The sequence below is a fragment of the Kryptolebias marmoratus genome, linkage group LG19 (genome assembly GCF_001649575.2).
Source record: "Kryptolebias marmoratus isolate JLee-2015 linkage group LG19, ASM164957v2, whole genome shotgun sequence".
Lineage (NCBI taxonomy): Eukaryota > Metazoa > Chordata > Actinopteri > Cyprinodontiformes > Rivulidae > Kryptolebias > Kryptolebias marmoratus.
In genome coordinates, this window is record NC_051448.1 from 24,148,347 (window position 1) to 24,167,250 (window position 18,904).

The 18,904-nt window shown below is 38.6% G+C and overlaps 2 protein-coding genes across 4 annotated transcripts in view; one reads left to right on the forward strand and one right to left on the reverse strand.

Moving 5' to 3' along the window:
* The window catches only part of ankrd6b (ankyrin repeat domain 6b), a 72,725-nt gene extending 55,460 nt beyond the window's left edge, over positions 1–17,265 (forward strand). For 2 of the 3 annotated variants that reach the window (XM_017437714.3, XM_037981726.1), the window contains exons 13-16: positions 316–468; positions 1,013–1,126; positions 10,283–10,571; positions 14,252–17,265. In XM_017437714.3, coding sequence (XP_017293203.1) covers positions 316–468; positions 1,013–1,126; positions 10,283–10,571; positions 14,252–14,832 — 1,137 coding nt within the window. In that variant the 3' untranslated portion in view covers positions 14,833–17,265. The remainder of the gene's footprint in view (positions 1–315; positions 469–1,012; positions 1,127–10,282; positions 10,572–14,251) is intronic. The other variant, XM_037981727.1, reaches the window with a different exon arrangement.
* lyrm2 (LYR motif containing 2) overlaps positions 15,521–18,904 on the reverse strand; it is an 8,565-nt gene continuing 5,181 nt past the window's right edge. The window contains exon 3 of the mRNA XM_037981728.1: positions 15,521–17,597. Within this exon, the coding sequence (XP_037837656.1) occupies positions 17,517–17,597 (81 nt within the window). The 3' untranslated portion in view covers positions 15,521–17,516. The remainder of the gene's footprint in view (positions 17,598–18,904) is intronic.

Consider the following 18,904-nt stretch of genomic DNA (forward strand, 5'->3'; position numbering starts at 1 on the left):
AATAACTACTAATTGGTTAAAGTTACAATCATTTTGACTGCTCAGGTAAAAACTTCAAAGTGTTAACTTCACATGGAGCCTAATCTTTAGTTTGAACCACAAAAGGCTGAAGAATAGCATCTAATTTAATTTGGGTACGTCTTTTCCAGGCTTCTTGAGCTTTTTGAGATCGAGTGGTAAGGGGTTAATTGACTAGATCGATATGTGAGCTCACAGTTTCCTTAGCAGTTGATGTAAATTCCACAGTTGAGATAAACTGAAGCTGCAGGAGGCACTTCAAGCAGACATTTGTTTTCACTACCTGGTATGTTGCAGGCTCCCCTGAATGGCTGCCGCTGTGATCCACTCATCAGTAAGCTGAAAAATCAGGTGGAGGCCACTAAGGAGGAGATAAAGACCGAGCTCCGCACTGTGCATGACCTGATGAACAGCAAGATAGGCCAACTGGACCACAAGAACAGACACCAGGTAAAAACAAAATCACAGCTTCAACCGTAATGAGACTGTCTGAATCCTGCTGTGTTTTCATAGCAAGGTGCTGTAGCTTCAAAATATATAATCATTTAAAATTTAGCCCAAAAATACAACTCAAAACATTATGACTATGACTTTGTTTGTTTGTAACTTTTATACTTGTTGAATTGTTTAATTTTATTTACAATGTTTTCATTAATGAAAGGAAAACTTAAAATTTTCAAATACTATTTGCTCTTTAATATCTACTTAAGCATATTTGCTTCATTTTTAGCTTTTAGCTTTTGTTTTGTTCATTTTAGCTACCATTATGCTAATTTTAGGCTTTAGCTACTGTTTTGCTGGTCTTAGCTTTTATCTTTTGTTTTGGTAATTTTACCTTTTGTGTCGATCCTTTCAACTTTAATATTTCAATTTTTGTTTTTTTTTAAACAAATTTCAGCAACGACATTCAGCGCTCAGCATTCACACTGTATTTTTGTAGAGAATGCTAATTTCTCTAGTTTGTTGTTGTTTCATGTGATCTGATGGCCTTCAGATACGAGCTCTTAATAGGATCATGATTGAAAGAGTTTCTGCTGAGAGGAGTGAGTGTCTGCAGAGGATCCAGCAAAGGGCCCGAGAGGAGCAGATGGAGACAGAAAAGAGACAGGTAACCAGGGTTTCCCCCAGAAAAGAGGGTAAGCCTGTTGGTAGGTGGCCAATCGCAGCTGACCATGATTTAGTAAAAAAAAAAAGATTAAAGTTGACAGGAAAGTTGAAAATATGGCTATTTATTATGTGATATTGCAACTTATTTTTGTCAAATATTTATACAACTACAGTTTTACAAAAAGACACTTTTGAAATGCTTTTTTAAGCAAAAATACAATTAAAATAATTAAAATTATTAAATTAAATTATTTGCTCCTAATTTAAGTCACATTTACAAATAAATTTCTGTAAAAGAAAAAGTGCAAACAAGGCACCAACACACGTTTTACATCAAGGCCAATGAAAAACAACAGAAAACTCTGAAACATAGACAGTTGCTGTACTGTGCTTTTTGTGGCACAGGCTACATGTTGGATCCCTACATGTAACAACAAAACAAAGCATATCAAATTCTGAATTTAGTAGCATAATTTCACTGTTAAATAAGGATAAATTATATTAATATTTTCACTAAGTACAAAACATGCTTACTATATTCGGTCTTGTGAAGCCACCCGCTGAATATCGGCTCAACTAACCACTTTTAGTTAAACCCACTCATTCCATGTTTATTGCTGTGGCTCCGACGACATGCTAACTCCAGGTAGCTGAAGGTGTCTCAGCCTCAGGGCTTATTAGAGTCGCGCAGGGCTCTAAGAACGGGGCGCAAACATCAGTGCGCGGTGTAGGCGTTTATACTTGGCGCTTACGTCGGTGCAGTGTTCTCCGAAAAGAGTAGTCTTAAAGCACTCAGTTTGACTTTCATTGTTTTTTTGCTTATTTGCTTTAGTTGTGATTCGCCCATCATAAGACCAATATTTCTTCCCTTTGTGGTCTCTAAACACTTCTTTTTATCGGCTGGAGCAGCAATTTCCTTCCTTGAGTTTTAAACCATTTGATTATCTTTGTGATCTCTCACAGAGGGATCATATAAGTGCTGATACAGGCGAACCAGTGCCGCTAGAACACTAAAATCGTCTATTTTGAATGGAGCGCAGCACGCGCGATCCACTCGAAGTTACAAAAATTGGAAGGTGCACAACCACACGACGGGACACTGCGCAGGGGCGGGGACAGCGCACTTGCATCACTGTTGGCACGCCCACCCTCGCACGGTGATTAACGTGTCAAGTTCTTTTGGGGGTGCAGGTAGAAAAAACGTGTATAATAAAATGACGTATTTTACAATAAACAAGCGGAGCTTAGCCTGGCGGCAAGGGCAGTATAACCTGGCGGGCCGCCAGGCTTATAATACACTGGGGGAAACCCTTGGTAACACAACTCCCACTGTGGATGTTGCTGGAGAAAAAGCCCCTCTGACCTTACTTTGGAATACAGTTTTATACATTTAGAATCTGGATCTATTGATGCATGTCTTTGCTAAATGCTTTTCTTTTAGGCTTTATCTGAACAATATTCATGTTACTAAGTGTTGCTCAGACAAATTATGTAACACCAATATTGTACATGGATTTATCTTTTAGCGTTAAACTCTCAAAGTGCTTTTAACCTTGTTTATAGTCATGATTAAAAGAAAGTCTACCCTCTTTTTCAGGAAATAATAAAAAAATAATCTAGTCGTTTTCAGGTTCTAAAATGATTAAAATCTAACCTCATACATGAAAAAAAACGAACAGATTCCACCATGGTATTATTTATTAAATAACAATGAAGCCAAAATGCTAAATCTGTTTGTGAAGAACTGGTTCCAACCCCTGATCCCACAAATTGTATAACCTCCTTTTGTCACAGTTCCTCTGTTCCATGCCACAGTAATTTCCCACAACCTCCCTGTTCCTGCCACGCCTCCCGTCACAGCCTCTCTGTTCCTGCCACGCCACCTGGACTCATGCCACAGTAATCAACCTGATCATGCTCACCTGTTCCTGACCTTACTTAAACCCATGCTGCACTTCACTCAGGGCCAGATTATTAAACTGTTCGCCAAGTAGATGTCCAGCATTACTCCACAGCTCATGCCTGATTTCTCATCCCTGACCTCTTACCTGATCCTCGACTCACGACCCTTGCCCGTATCGATTTGGATTCTGCTTTTTCCCCTCCGGCTTTGACCCTTCGCTTGTTACTGGACTCTCCTCTTAGCCCGCTCCCCATACCCAAAGACCTCCCCTTTCTCTGCCCACCGTCCCCGGTGGTCTTACCTGCCTGAAAGTCTCTCCAGCTGCACGAAGAGCGTGCTATTCCGAGAGCTAGCGTCTCTCTTAGCCAGACAGTAACAATAAAATCCTTAAAACTTTGTTTGTGTCCGACTGTTCTGAATCCAAATCCACAGAGCCTTGTCACCTTTAGCAGCAAGAACTCTGTGGTTTTCTGCAGGACTTTTATCACTCTGTCACATGGTTGTGGAAGAATTTTGGCCCACTCTTTGAAGTTTACAGACATTAGTTTCTGCTCAGCTCTCTTAAAGTCCCACCACAGCATATCAGTCAAGTTCAGGTTCTGGACTGACTGGACTGTTGCAGCACTTTGGTTCTTTTCTTTTTGACCCATTCTGTTGTAAACTTGCTGCTGTGTTTGGGATCATTGTTCTGTTGCATATTGATCCAGTTTGGTCCAATCTTCAGCTGTCAGACGTCCTCACAATTGACTCCAGAACCCTTTGGTCCACAGAAAAGTTCAGGGCCAACTCAGTGACTGCACAGGAGCCCTCCACCAATGTGCCAACAGTTGGTATGAGGTGTTAGTGCTACTATTTTGTGTTTGGTTGACATGTCACTGTACATTATTGGTGCATTTTGGTCTCATCTGTCCAAATGATATTGTTCTTTAGAATCTTTTAGTCTCTAAGAGAATTCAAATTTTACTCAAGTACAAGTAAGGTTACTTGTATAAAAACTCAAGTAAAAGTACAAATTAAGTCATTCAAAATCAAGTTAAAGTTAAATTTAGTTACTTTCTTACAGAGCAGGGCATCTCTCTATGGAAGGAGAATTCTGCCATTAGTTGAGAGTGCACATATTCAATTTGCCAGCAGGATTTCATCTCTTGCTTTCAAAACTTTTAACACTTGCACTCAAAACTTCTGCTCTCTTTCAAATATTCTCTTTTCTCTCTCAAATCTTTGTGTTCGCGCTCAGATTTCCTCCTCGCGCGCAAAACTTCTCTCTTTCTCATGGATTGGATCTGCGCTTGCAAACCTCTCTGCTCGCTTGCGGTTTAGAGAGCACCGTCACCTAGCCACTGTTCCAGCCAATAGAATGACAGTGTTCCTCCGGGCAGGGGGAGACTCCTCTGGGGTGCGTTTGTTTCCTTCTAGTGAGTGTGCCTGTGTGGTGTTGTGGAATTTTCTTTAACAAAGAGGACAACGAAGAGTTTTGTCTTAGGATAATTTATTTAAGCTATATAGCTGAGAATCACTGTGCTGAGGTGAGTCAACAGAGTGAGTCTGAAGCATTACAGATAGCTCCCCCTTCTTTATACTATTGTAGGATGAGGAGGGGTTGGGGGGAACAGAAGGGTCAGATATGCCCCTTTTACACGGACCCTAACGGTCCCGGCTCCACTCTACTCGGCTCGCTTTGCGCGCATTTACAGCTGCATTTTTTCGCCATCGAGCCTGCTTATTTGGTCCCTGCTTTGGAGTTAGGCCAGCCGGGCTGGCCCTGCTTCGTGGGCGGCGCAAGCTTAGCTCCTGTTCACTCATTGGTTGTGGGTATGACCAGATGCAAGCATAAAGAGCGAACGGTGGGAATATAAACAACAGCGTTAGCTTACCCTGCAACATTTATTCAGGTGGATAACAGCTGTCCTACTCCGCGCAACAATCGCAGCATCCATAGCATTTCTTCCACTGCGCCTCTCTTCCTCAGGAGAATCCCCATAATTTTAAAAAACAGCAACAACACAGGGCCAACTTTGTCCATAGCGCTTACACAACTTGCGCTAAGTTTCGGTAGCGCAACCCCCCCCCCCCGCAACACGAGGAGCAGTCCTCTGCTACCAAACAAACTGGCCGGTGTGAATGCGATGCATTCTTTATTGAGCTGAGCCGAGTAGAGACGGATTTCTGAATTAGGGTCCATGTAAAAGAGGCAATAGCTCACCAAAAGGGGAGGTAAATAAAGAACACATCCTTTATCGGCTTGTAGGCACATACTGGTAAATTTCCATACAGTCAGGAGGGGTCAGGGGGAAAGAAAAGGACCAGATAACACATGCATCCTGGCACCCTATAGGGATAAGAATAAAGGCATTCTTAACTAAATTAAATCATGGTGGTCACATGCAGCAAGAATCACTGAAACACTATTTTTCCCATTACAATCCCTCCTCTTGATTAAATCACCTTTTGTTTTAATCATCATAAAAAATTAGAAAGTAAGGGAGAACAAACTAAAACAAAGAAATAAAATAACAATTACACATAAAAATCTCCAAAAAAAACCTCCCCTTAATCCTCACCCTCCTCTTGATCAGGGTCAAACTCAGCTGGTTCGATGAAGAGGAGAGTGTTGTTAAACGTGGTGGCAGTGAATAACAAAGCCACCAGCATTTGCACAAGAGGAATGACACAGCAGAGTATAACACTAATGATAACAAAGCAGAACAATAAAATCATAACCAAATGCATAAGTATTGCTTGAAGCCCCCCAGAAGTGAACCAGGCCCAAGGATTCCAAATGGTGCTGGAGTTCTCCTCCTTCTGGGGTTAGGAGGTTCTGGAGCTCGCTATGTATGAAAGTCATGTTATCAGAGGAATCCATCCATCAGCGTTGCTTTCTTCAGGAGAGTGACGAGCAATGTAGTGTCTTCTGCTAGGCCAGTTGTCCCGATGATGAAGAGAAGCAGGAAACGCATTGCCTGTGTGAGGGTAGACTACCTCACACAGGAGCTGATCTCAGGGATTATTCTACCCTGTGGTTGAGAGATCAGCTGATGATGTGGTGTCCAGTGGCTGGCGTGGATCCAAGTCACCCCTGTCGTGAATGTTTTTACAACAGGTCATCCCCTCAGGATCAGGATGCCCAACAAAGAAAGAGCTCTTTGAAAAGTTTTGGAACGCTGTAAAACTCCTCGAGTTATAAAACCCAGCTCAGTAAAATACTTAAGTTCAAACAGGTTGTGTGTTACTGTTCAGGCATGGGGGTTGTTTTTTGATGCCTGCTGAATCTTCATTGACATCACTCAATGGCATCTGCTTGTATTTGGTTGATAAGGGATCTGATTTGAGAAGAAGGTTTTGTTTTGTTTTTTATCTCAAGCTGTTTTTTATAGTTGGGGAGACATCATGTAACTGCTTTTCTAGGTCTTCACAATTATATTTCACAAATTTTAAACTAAAACACATTTGTTTAACCTTAAATTGTTCAAGAACAATTTCGCTTATCTTATTCAAAGAAAAGTAAAAGCCTACAGCTTCTAATTAAACTCATCATCATCTCTATTTGATAGTTTTCTGAGTTCTATGCATCAAACCAGCTTTCAATCTTTCTTATTCAGCTATTTTTTCTTAGCCTTTTGCTTATTTTAAATTTTTTATTCATGTTACACTAGATCATAGCATAATTTAAACCATGTAACCATTCTTATCTCTGCTATTTCCTATTTTATTTATATTTCTATTTTCTTATCTATTCTTTATTTATTTACTTATTATTAATTATATATATTTATTCCTTACCTATTTATTTACTTATTTCTTATTTCTTAATTTATATCTTCATTTGTTTTACTTCTTTTCTAACAGTTTTAATCATTCAAACCAAATTTCACTAAGAACCGACCCCAAAAGGCCAGATTTACAACAAGCTCATTCACTCAACATTTTATCAGCCATTATATTTCATACACGTGATCTCAAGAGTTTGTGAATAGTGCAATACCCGATTTTCAGATTTCACCAAGAAGCTTCTAGATTCCTCTAATGTTGGAACCCGCTTGATCACTGGGGCTACAGCCAATCTGACAATCGTTTTAATTCACATCGCTTCAGAACACCTTAAACTGAAAAATCCTTTCTAAACTAGTCCAAACCCCCAAACACAAAACACAGCAATGATCAGTCTGTCTTGAATTCTCCGAAAACCCTTTTGGTTCACTGATACACACAGATACAAACCGTGAAAAACATCTATTGCTGCGAAAAACCACCCACACAATGCAGAAAATAAAAAATATATACCCGTGTCCTTAAAATCTCTGTTCAGAAAACCCATTGCTCCTTTTTCTTTTTCTTTACTTTTTTCTTTTCCCCGGTGCACCATTTATTCATTCACACACACATACCATATCCTAAGCATATAGGACTATCTGGAGAATCACCCACTTAACGGATCCGTTTATTTTGCAGACAGGACGTCTCCTGCTGGCCTTTCTGCCTTAATGAAACTTGTTTCACAGGCGCAAAAGTGCTAAAATACCTCTTCTATCTCTGTTCTGACCCAGTCAGCAACCACAGGTAACCTTGAGACTTTTATTTTATTTTTTTTTATTGACACTGGGTTTCTTAAAGTCTCAACTATCAACCCCCTGTGACTTCTCCAGACCCAATATGAAAAAAAAAACTCACCATTGTCCTGATTACTGGAAATTCCCCAAGGGAGAATCCCCCTTCGTATACCAGCCGTGGTCCAGCGGAAAAGTTCTGATCTGGACCCCAAATGCCCATCATAGAGGACAGGGCTGCTAAGTTCTCCTCTGCAGGATGATCAGTCGCCAGATCTTTGTTCTCCGCTAGTGATCACACGTGGTATCCTGTTCGTGGCGCCAAATTGTTGTGGAATTTTCTTTAACAAAGAGGACAACGAAGATTTTTGTCTTAGGATAATTTATTTAAACTATATAGCTGAAAATCACTGTGCTGAGGTGAGTCAACAGAGTGAGTCTGAAGCATTACAAATAGCTCCCCCTTCTTATACCATTGTAGGATGAGGAGGGGTCGGGCGGAACAGAAGGGTCAGATAGCTGACCAAAAGGGGAGGTAAATAAAGAACACATCCTTTATCGGCTTGTAGGCACATACTGGTAAATTTCCATACAGTCAGGAGGGGTCAGGGGGAAAGAAAAGGACCAGATAACACATGCATCCTGGCACCCTATAGGGATAAGAATAAAGGCATTCATAACTAAACTAAATCATGGTGGTCACATGCAGCAAGAATCACTGAAACACTATTTTTCCCATTACAGTGGCTACAATAGAGCTTTGGAACCGACGTCACTGTGCAGTGATGTTGTGGAGCGTTTACGTCTCACGCAGTCGGTCAGCGCCATCTTTGAAGGCCACAGACCAAAACAAACAGTATTCCGGTGTTACCGCTGTATTCTCCTGCTTAATGATGAAAAGCAGCTCAAAACAAAGGGGACTATATCGTGACAAACTTCTCCCATTATAAAAGAAAATCAAAGACTTTATTAAAAATCTTTGATTTATTTAGAATATTTGCCTTCATTTTTTTCTTGATAAAAAAGGACTTGATAATAGTTGAAGTTTACAGGCAAAGGATGTGTAGCAGCCTGGTAGACTGGGACACTGGTGAAAAGCTTCAACCTTCTCTCTGCAAAACACAAGTACAGAAATATCTGAATGTTAGCAATACAGACACAGAAAATGTTGAGACAGATGATGTGATCTTTATTTATAAATTCATCTAAAGCTAAAGCATTAACGAAACCCCAATTAATACAATTAGCTGAGGAAGTAGATCAGCTCCGGTTCACAAATGAAGGCCACCAGGAGAAGGTTGATTAAACTGTCTTACAACAACTGGAAATCACTGTTAAAAAAATTAATGAATCTGTATACAGCTTTACAAATACATTTGTTTTTCAAAACAGCAGACATTACCAGAAATAGAAAAGCAGCTGGATCCAACAAAGGTCTGGAACAGTAACTGAAGCCTGGAGATGAGGCTGAAGGAGAATTAATGGACAGACACCAGGTTCTGTATTTTCTCCATATCTCAAAAACAAAGGGGAAAATGTACATCAATAAGTTGATAATTATGCATTAATTTCATTAAACAAAATCCCAGCATTTATTACCACCTGAAAATAAATATTATACATGCTAATATAATCAAAAGAATATTAGAAGCACCTAGAATTCCCTGAAAAAATATATAAGCAGACATTAAATACATCTGACAAGTTGCTTACCAATGTGACACTAATGAGCCAATCAGTTACCTTGGCTAATTAGCGAGAGAGCAGAGAGGTTTGCAAACGCAGATCCGATCCGTGAGAGAGAGAGAAGTTTTGCATGCGAGGAGGAAATCTGAGCATGACCACAAAGATTTGAGAGAGAAAAGAGAATATTTGAAAGAGAGCAGAAGTTTTGAGTGCAAGCGTTAAAAGTATTGAAAGCAAGAGATGAAATCCTGCTTGCAAATCGAATATGTGCGCTTTCAACTAATGGCAGAATTTTCCTTCCATATCTCTCCTGCAGTGCACAAAGGACAAGAAAAGGTTTTTTTTCTCACAAATGAGCTCCTAAGTTACGTAAAAGCTTTATTATTTAATATGCAATAACAAAAAACAAATTTACACATATTTAAAACTCTAAGAGATAATAAATTGTCATTTCCTACCATCCAGCTGTGTTCAACTTTAGTAAGAAAATATGTTATCGGTTAGCAAAGTTGGCCTTGGAAATCCATTTTTATCCATCCCCTGACTTGTACTTTTCAAAAATTATTTCACTGAGTTGAATTAGTACAAGGGGATATTTATGCACTCACTTATTTTACATTACGTTTTTTTTTTTTAAATTGCCCTTACTTTGTAGAAATTTGATCTGACTTTGACACTAAAAGTTTGTTCTTTTCTCTTTTTTTTTTTCGTTGTTAAAAAAAGGCAAATATATATTGCTCAGGTTTATTTAAGACAACAATAAAAGAATCTAAAACATCCAAGGGGGTGAAAAAAGAAGAAAAAAGGGTGGACTTTCTTTTTTCCATGCCTGTAGGTTATAGAAAGATGATTTTAACATTTTTTAAACACAGTTAAATCTTAGAACCTCTTACTGGTTCCAAATGTATTGTGCATAAATTGGTTTCTGCTGGTTACAGACAAACAAAGGTGATATGATCTAACAACTGTGACTTTAGTTAACAAACGTTTATTTAATATCAGTTGTTGTTTGTCCTTCAATCAGGCGTGTCTAGTCGAGAAGCTAAAGACCTGGTGTCTGTCTAAACTGGAGAACATGGAGGTTCGCGGCACAGGAGACCTCAGCACCTTTAGGCTGCAGCAGTCTTCCTCTGTAGCTGAGTGTGTGAATAAAGCTGATGGAGCTGAACACGCTGTGCTGGCTGCTGAGCAGGAGCACAGCTCTGAAGGTGTAGAGCTGAACAGCTCTGAACCCCTCTGCTGTGGAGGCTCCAGTGTGGAAGAGGACAAAACAGCCAACCACTACTTTGTGGTTCATATGGATAGCTCTCCAGGTAATGGTACAACGCATACGCACCTCCACTAAAGCTAACGGGAAAATTAACATTTTTATTAAGGGTAACACTATGAGTCCATTTTTGTACAGTGGACTCATTTGTCCTGCATTTATCAGTCCAAATTTTCCAAGGCGAACAGAACAAAGTGTTGTTAGTGGGCCACCAGTGAATCTCTGATATTAGCGATTTTTTTGTCTTTCCACAAAATCTAACTTACAAAATAAAACAACCAAGAAAACATTTAGACCCCATCCACAAAGGATTTGTTTTTTCTTTTCAGCATTGTGTACACTGAAATAGCATTTTAGAAGGCCCAAAACTATTTTTTGACAATGGGTTTGAAAGTGAAAAAACCTTGAAACACCACCCTTATATTTTCATGTAGACAGCGAAAACACAACCTTTTCATAGTCATAGTCCTTCCTTAAGTGGGACAATCTTAAAAATTATAACAGATGACATAAATATGTTTGTGCTGCTGATGCTAGTTTCTTAACTACAGTAAAACCTTCATATCCTGTTATTCAATAAACAGACAAAGATTGTGAACAATACCATTAAATAGAGCAGAACAAAAAGGTTTTTAACACTTTACTGAACTGTCAACGATACAAAAAAAACTGCAGAAAAAGATCAACATTATACATCAAGTTCATATTTAAAAATATGGAAAATGGGAATAGATTTAAAAGACCAACACTAATGTATGAAGAACTTAGCCACATATTTGAACACCATGAGGAAAACTTCCTTCCAGCTGTCCCTTCTGGATACTCTGTCTGAAAATGACCAATATGTCTATGAATCTGGACTGACACAACTTCCAGTCAAGTTTAATGTGACACAAAGTAGAAGTTCTACTTCGTCGTCAATGCACAAAAAAATTGGTTTTTGCTTTTGTATTTGCATGTCTTTTTCTTCTTGTGTTTACAGTTTGGAGTGTGTGCTTCATGTCTTCTTTCCTGTTTTTGGTGTGTTTTTGTGGCAGCGTTACAGCGCCACATACAGACCTGGCATAAAAACTACAGCGTTTTAAGTTACTTTCTGTGTTTCCATAAGGATGAACACATCTCTAGAAATGGTACTGTATGACAAAAGTTAATTAAATAGTTAACATCATTTATCAGACAAGCCTCCCCTTTTGTTCAGCTGCAAAGTTGCAGCATGCCTTCATCTCTCTGGCATTCCAGTTCTGGACTAATCTCACTAAAATAACTTAACTTAAAAGACCATTTGACTGGAAATATGTTGAGTAGCAGTAAAAGAAAAGCTAAAACACTACTTGACCTGGATGTAACAACAGCACTGTTAGACACTAACCATTTCAGACATTTGTAGGTAGTTATAAAACAAAGACTTAAAGACCAGCTGCTTCAGACAGGGTCGTCAAAAAGATAAGAAAAGTGTGTATATATATGTACTTTACATACTTTACACAGCCTGTATATTTAAAGTTGTTAGTCAAGAGGTAAAATATTTGGACATTTGCAAGGCCAGTCCCAGAAAAAGGTCACTGTCTGGGTAAGTTAATATGGCTTTCTATTGGCTATAAAAGCAGAAATGCATTCACCTGGTAATAATTCATGATTACCGTAACATGCAACACTTTATTTACTTACCTACTTTTTTAAATAGGTCATTTATACATGCCAACCTTTTCCCATTTATGCTCATGCCAAAAAATAATATGCTAGACCTGCCCCTGACTTTACATGGAAGCTTTCAGTGTTTTTCTGTTGTAGAAGGGAAGCTAACCTGAGCAGATGTTTCCTAATTAGAATACTTTGGAGTGGGGACTCAGCAATGCTGCCTCAAAAAACTGAATAGTTTATTTGTCTCATAAAGACAGTATCTCACTGGGCTGCAACTTTTTGACTCTTAAAATTGAGGTAAAATTCAGAAGAAAATCAGCTGCAGTCTCACTGAATTTGTGGTTGTCATTTCATTCACAATTGATACAAAATAGTTACCACTTCTCACCTATGCACATACGTCTGCTCATTATTATATACCATTAAGAGTTCATCTTTTTCTATCAATCCATTTTTTTACTAGATTTTCCGTTGTTTAATTAACTTTTGTCATACAGTACCATTTCTAGAGATGTGTTCATCCTCATGGAAACACAGAAAGTAACTCAAAACGCTGTAGTTTTTATGTTGCATTTCTCCAGCGGTCATTGTGCAAGAGGCAGGGGACACCCTGGACAGGTCTCCAGTCCATCACAGGGATACGTAGAGACAAATGAGAGAGGCAATAATTTACACTCTCATTCACAACTAGGGACAGTTTAGAGTTACCAATGAACCCAATCTGTATGTTTTTGGTCAGTGGGAGGAAACTAAAAACCTACGCATGCACAGGGAGAACATGTGAACTGCACACAGAAAGGGCCCAGACAGGACGCAAACCTGCAACCTTCTTGCAAAGAAGTATCCTAATAAGATGCTTGAACTACCCGAGTTGGCTCATTTGAATGCAGAGGAGCAGCAGCTCTACTCCAGGCTCCCCTCGGATGAAGGAACTCCTCACCTCTTCTCTAAGGCAGAACTCAGCCACCCTACAAAAGAGTTATAAGAGTTTATTTAACTGCAATGGTTAAACCAAAGACAAGCTTTTATTTTGTTGTTAATTCAATGGGACCTTATGGTGGAACCGGAAATGAGGACCTGAACTCCCGGCAACTAACTTTTTCAGTTACCAGTAGGTGGCGGTAAAGTACACCTTCAGTTTTTTGCCAACCGCCATTAAAATCCACAAGAACTTTTTCAGTTAGCACTTCAAAATCTACCAGTTTTAAAATGGATACGTTTGTCTTATTTAGAGGGAATCGATGCATTTCATTGAGAGCTGATGATCTTACCGTCAAGATTTCTTTAATATTCCCAGTAAGTAATTAAATCAGTACATTACCGCCACCTACTGGTAACTAAAAAAGTTATGTGCCAGGAGTTCAGGTCTTCATTTCCGGTTCCGCCATAAGGTCCCGTTGATTTAACAACAAAATAAAAGCTTGTCTTTTGTTTAACCATTGCAGTTAAAAAAAAAAACAAAATGTACCCCTTTTTTATTTTTGCAATTACGTTTTTCTAATTTCGTTTTAAAAACGAAAAAACAAAAAAACACATGATTGTTTTGTTTTTGCAGTTTTATTTTGAAACGAAAAAACCAAAGAACGAACCATACACAGATTCAAAATTTGCCCCTTTTTTATTTTTGCAATTGCCGTTTTTCTAATTTTGTTTAAAAAACAAAAAAACACATGCTTGTTTTGTTTTTGCAATTTTATTTTGAAACGAAAAAACCAAAGACGAACCATACACAGATTCAGTCCTGGTTTTGTTTTGCAAGTGCAACAGTGTCAAGATAATCTACAGGTGGCAATTCACAAAAAAAATGCAACTCTAGCACTCTAGAATTACAGAAAATAAACTGAGAATGGTTTGAGATGCCTACAACAACTCTGCAACTATTTTGAGAGAAAATTTGCATTGTACATTTTTGAAACATGGTAAAAAAGGATTCTGACACTTTAGGAACTTCTTTATGAATCCTGTTCATAATTTGTTTTCAATAGTCAACCCATTGAGATACAGGCTTTTGTTATCCCAGATGCTAATCAGTAGTATGGTTTGTGGTTACAGGGTGACAAAACATTAACTAAATCTCATTTATAGTCCAAACAGATGGTGTTATGACCCAAAAAGCAGAGATCACATCACTAGCACCAAAGAGCCCTCTGACATCAATCCAGGTGGTCCGGCCAAAGGAGCGCTCAGTGATCTCTGCAGACACCCAGAGGAAGAACCAGGACCTACAGAACATGGACTCAGTAGAGTTGGAGGTCAATGGCAGACAGAAGAACAGAACAAACACCCTGTCTGTGAGCACAGAATGCCGCTGTAGTAGCAGAGACGGCAAGCATGGCCGTGTCAGTGGGAAGCATTACAAGAAACACTCCCAAGGCAGGACAAAGTCCAGAGAGGCAGCAGGAATCAGGACTCTAGAGGTTTTTGGAAATCAGCCTGGCGAAGCATCTTTTTCTCAGGAAAGGGACAACATGCATTCCATGGAGGTGACCCAGTACTTCTTTGAGGCTGTGTTAACACAGGTAGAGCGCTGGTATAAACAGAAGGTGCAGGAGGCTCACCAGCAGGCTGATCAGAGGGCTCAGGCTGATAAAGCTGCTCTGATTGAAAGGATTGCCTATCTGGAGGATGAGATCCACCTGCTGAGGACTAACCATCAGGACTCGTAACAACACACTTCTTCTATTACTGCAAAAATCATCCATCAAAACAATGGTAGGATTAGTTTATACCTCCCTTTTGTAAAGCTACAGAATATGTCATTGAGAAAGCTCCACTGGTCCACAGATGACTGCATGGTGGCTGCTAACAATGTTCATCTTTTAAATCCTTCTTTTGTTTGTTGTCATGGTAGCGCCAGTCTGATGTATAAATGTTTACAATTAGTGCTTTAGTTCAAGAACAACTGTTGTGTAAAGTGTTTAAATAAACCCAGGAGTGCAAAAAGACCTCCAAAAGGTGATTTATAGAAGGGAAACATAGAATGGAGTTCATCACTTGTACATTCTAGAGTAAACCCAGCTAGATTCTGAAGAACTGTTTAAAACCATTAGCTAAGAGCCACATCCTTAAAGATTTTCTGAGGGAATGTTTGTAACATGAGTTTTGTTTTGGTACAGTGGCTTAAAAAGGTCTTCATACTTCTTAAACTTTTCCACATTTTGTCACATTACAACCACAAACTTCAAAGTATTTTACTGGGATTTTATATGATAGGCAAACACAAAGTAGTGCATAATTGTGAAGTGGAGGAAAAATAATTGGTTTTCAAGATTTTTTTGACAAATAAAAATTAGAAAAGTGGGGTGTACGTTTATATTCAGCCCCCCTTTGTTGAACCACCTTTTGCTGCAAGTCTTTAGTGTCTGTCTCTACCAGTTTTGTACATTTAGAGACCAAAATGTTGGCCTTTGTAAAATAGCTGCAACTCAGATTGGATGAGGAGCATCTGAGAACTGCTGCAGGATTTAGGTCTGGACTCTGACTGGCCTATTCTGACACATGAATATGATTTGATCTGACCCATTCTATTGTAGCTCTGGTTGGATGTTTCAGGTCGTTGTACTGCTGGAAGGTGAACCTCCGCTCCAGTCTTAAGTCTTTTCCAGCCTCTAACAGGTATTCTTCCAGGACTGTCTTGTATTTATCTCCATCCATCTTCCCATCAACTCTGAGCAGTTTCCCTGTTCCTGCTGAAGAAAAGCCTCCCCACAGCATGATGTTGCCACCACCACGTTTCACAATGGGTATGGTGTGTTCAGGGTCATGTTCAGTGTTAGTTTTCTGCCGCATGTTCTCTGTGCTCCTACATGGCTTGTGTTAAACTGCAAACAGAACTTCTTATGGTTTTCTTTCATCAGTAGTTTTTTTCTTTTACAGACTCAGAATACAATGAAAACAGTTAGCAAAAAATGTAACTTAAATTTGTCATTTTTAAGATGTAATTTTTTTTGGTTTAAAATAATAATAGATTTAAAAATGTATTTCATTCCTGTGAAAGAAAAAATATGTTAAAGTTAGTGTACATAATATAATTCCTGTGATGCAGTCTACATATTCACCCTCCTCCAAATATCAAACGTGACAGGAAACAGGGACCCCAGTGTCTTCCTGTTTCCAGCTGAGTGTGCTCCCTGCAGCCCCCAGGACAGGATCTGCAATCTGTGGCTCTTTGTAACTTTGACCCAAACTTTAAACCAAAATAACATGGAAATTAATTTCAGTGAATTATACAAGCACAACAGAAAAGACTTTTCCTACTTTTCTGACTTTTCCTACTTTTCGTACATACTAGTACTAGGAGCGAAACACATCGATCAGATCAGGCCAGTAGTTTGTTAGCCACTTTCTTTATCCAACTTCTAGCCACACTGTAATTTTGCCTTTCAAATCTACCAGAAAGCTATTTTTTACCTTTTAGGACAAGTTACTAAGAGGAAAAACACTATGCATTTTTGCAAACATATCTCTGATAACTGTTGATAAAAACTTAAATTTTAAAAGTTTTTTTTAAAGTTTTTTATTTTAAAAGCATTCAATAAGTCACAAATAAATACTGAACAAACTGACCTAATTTTTAGTAATTCGCTAACTTTTTTTCACAAATATTGATATGATTCTCAAACCTACATAGTTAAGTGTTTAAATAATTTCAAAGAGGACAAAAACATTTTTCCCCTCTTTTCACATAAATAGAGTTGTCAACAATACTGATGTCAACAATTTATCATAGATTTTTAGTTTTATATTATAATAAACAGTAGCTTTTATTTGCTGTATTTTTATTTCAAGCTTTAACCCCAGTGAGCTGAAAGTGGCCTTCGGGCAGCAGTTGGCACTCGCTGTTGTAACAGATTTGCGGCTCAGGAAAAACATTTTAGTGGGGTGGAAACGCCTCTTGTATGTAAAGGTTACCATTCCAGGATGTCTGATTTTATAAATAAACAAGATCAATCCCTCCTAAAACTGTGCAGATTTAAAGAATAACCATGTTGAATGTGTTGTATGACAAGAGAGGACATGTCTGTTTTAATGTTTGCAGTTAGTTTCACTTTCATATAAATAGTTCAGAAAACATTTTGTATTAAAAATAATTAACTCTGGATGCAGTTGTGTTTTGTTTTTATTTATTTATGGTGTGGCAGAGGATTTTAGTTTGAAAAGTATGGTCACCTTGAACATGATAAGACCCAGCCTGAGGTTTTCAAGCTGCTATCGTCCAATCAGAGACCTCACAACAGTGAGCGTTCCACCACGCCATGATTGTGTTTGATGTTCAAAAAGAAGTCCTGATGGTTTGCAGAGAAGAAGATTTCAAAACAGTCCTCAAGCAGAGAGCTTAATCACTCCATTTCTAACTCTGAGCCAAAGCAATAGATTTCTGTAGCTCCTCCAGATGTTTGCTGGCCTGTGTGATCATCATGCGGATGGCATCCTGAAACAGAGGAGAGAAGAGCAGATAAAGTACAGTTAGAAGATTTCTGCAAAAATGCTTAAGGGTTCCAAAGCAGCTTCTGTCCAAAATTCCAACAGAACTTTGGAACAATCTAAGCTGAGGAAAAAAAAGAAAAAATACATTTTGGTGTATGAACTGTATAAAAAGTGTAAAGAAAAACAAGGTAAAAAGAAACGATAAAGCTGCTGCCAGTGGCTCCTTGCGGTCACCATGGTAACCACATACATGTCTGTCACTCCCTGACTGCCAAATTAATGAGAGGAAGAAAAACTTACTGAAAATGAACAGTCTATGTAAAAACTATAAATCAGACCGTAAAGATTCTTGAACTGTCAGCAGCAGAAGACTCTGATGGTCACATGTGCATTTTATGTTTTACGATGTTTTATGTAGATGTGACAAGAGGCCCACTGGGTGAAAGAAGACAAATACCTATGTTTTTATGTATAATTTGTATATTTACTAAAACGTTTGTTTGCAAAATTTTTGAAGATTTTACACAGCTAAAAGTTTGAGCGTGACATTGTCAACTCTTAAACATTGTTGGAAAATTTGTACAAATCATAAAATTTAAACTGTAATTGTGTAAAAACTGTAAAAGATCTTGAAACACCAGTTCAGACATGTGAAGTTCAACTTTCTTTGACCCGTTTAAACTTTGACTGATGTTTCTATTGTGAGGTATGTCTGAAATACAGAGCTCCAAAGAGAGCTCAGTCTTCTCATGTGTCTTGCCATAATCCCATTGCTCTCCTCTTATTTTTTGTCACCATGTTTTGCATATTCTGCTAACAAAAGATGTTTTTATGGCAGAGTGTTAAACTAAGATCATCTTATGCTGAGAAGGGATAGCCTTATAACTATTTATTAAACCCCAGAAATGACCCTCTGCTAGGGGTGGAAATTAAAAATTTTGTCAAATTTTTTTTTACCAGCCACTCAAATATTTTACCAGCCACTGTTTTTTGTTGTGACAAAAAGTTATTTCATATGACAATGATGATCGAGGTGGGTGGAAACAGTTCTGGTGCCCTACAAGCTGAACAACACCTCTTTCTGGACACTGCATGGAAATAACTAGATTTTTCTAATTTTATTTTTTTATTTTAAGCCATTAAAATGTAATGGCAGCCTCACTTCTGTCAGCCCGCCCCAGGGCAGCTGTGGCTACAATGTAGCTTACCNACCATCAGTGTGTGAATGTGTGGATGAATGGGTGAATGATTGTAGTGTAAAGCGCTTTGGGGTCCTTGGACTAGATAAAGCGCTATATAAGTGCAAGCCAT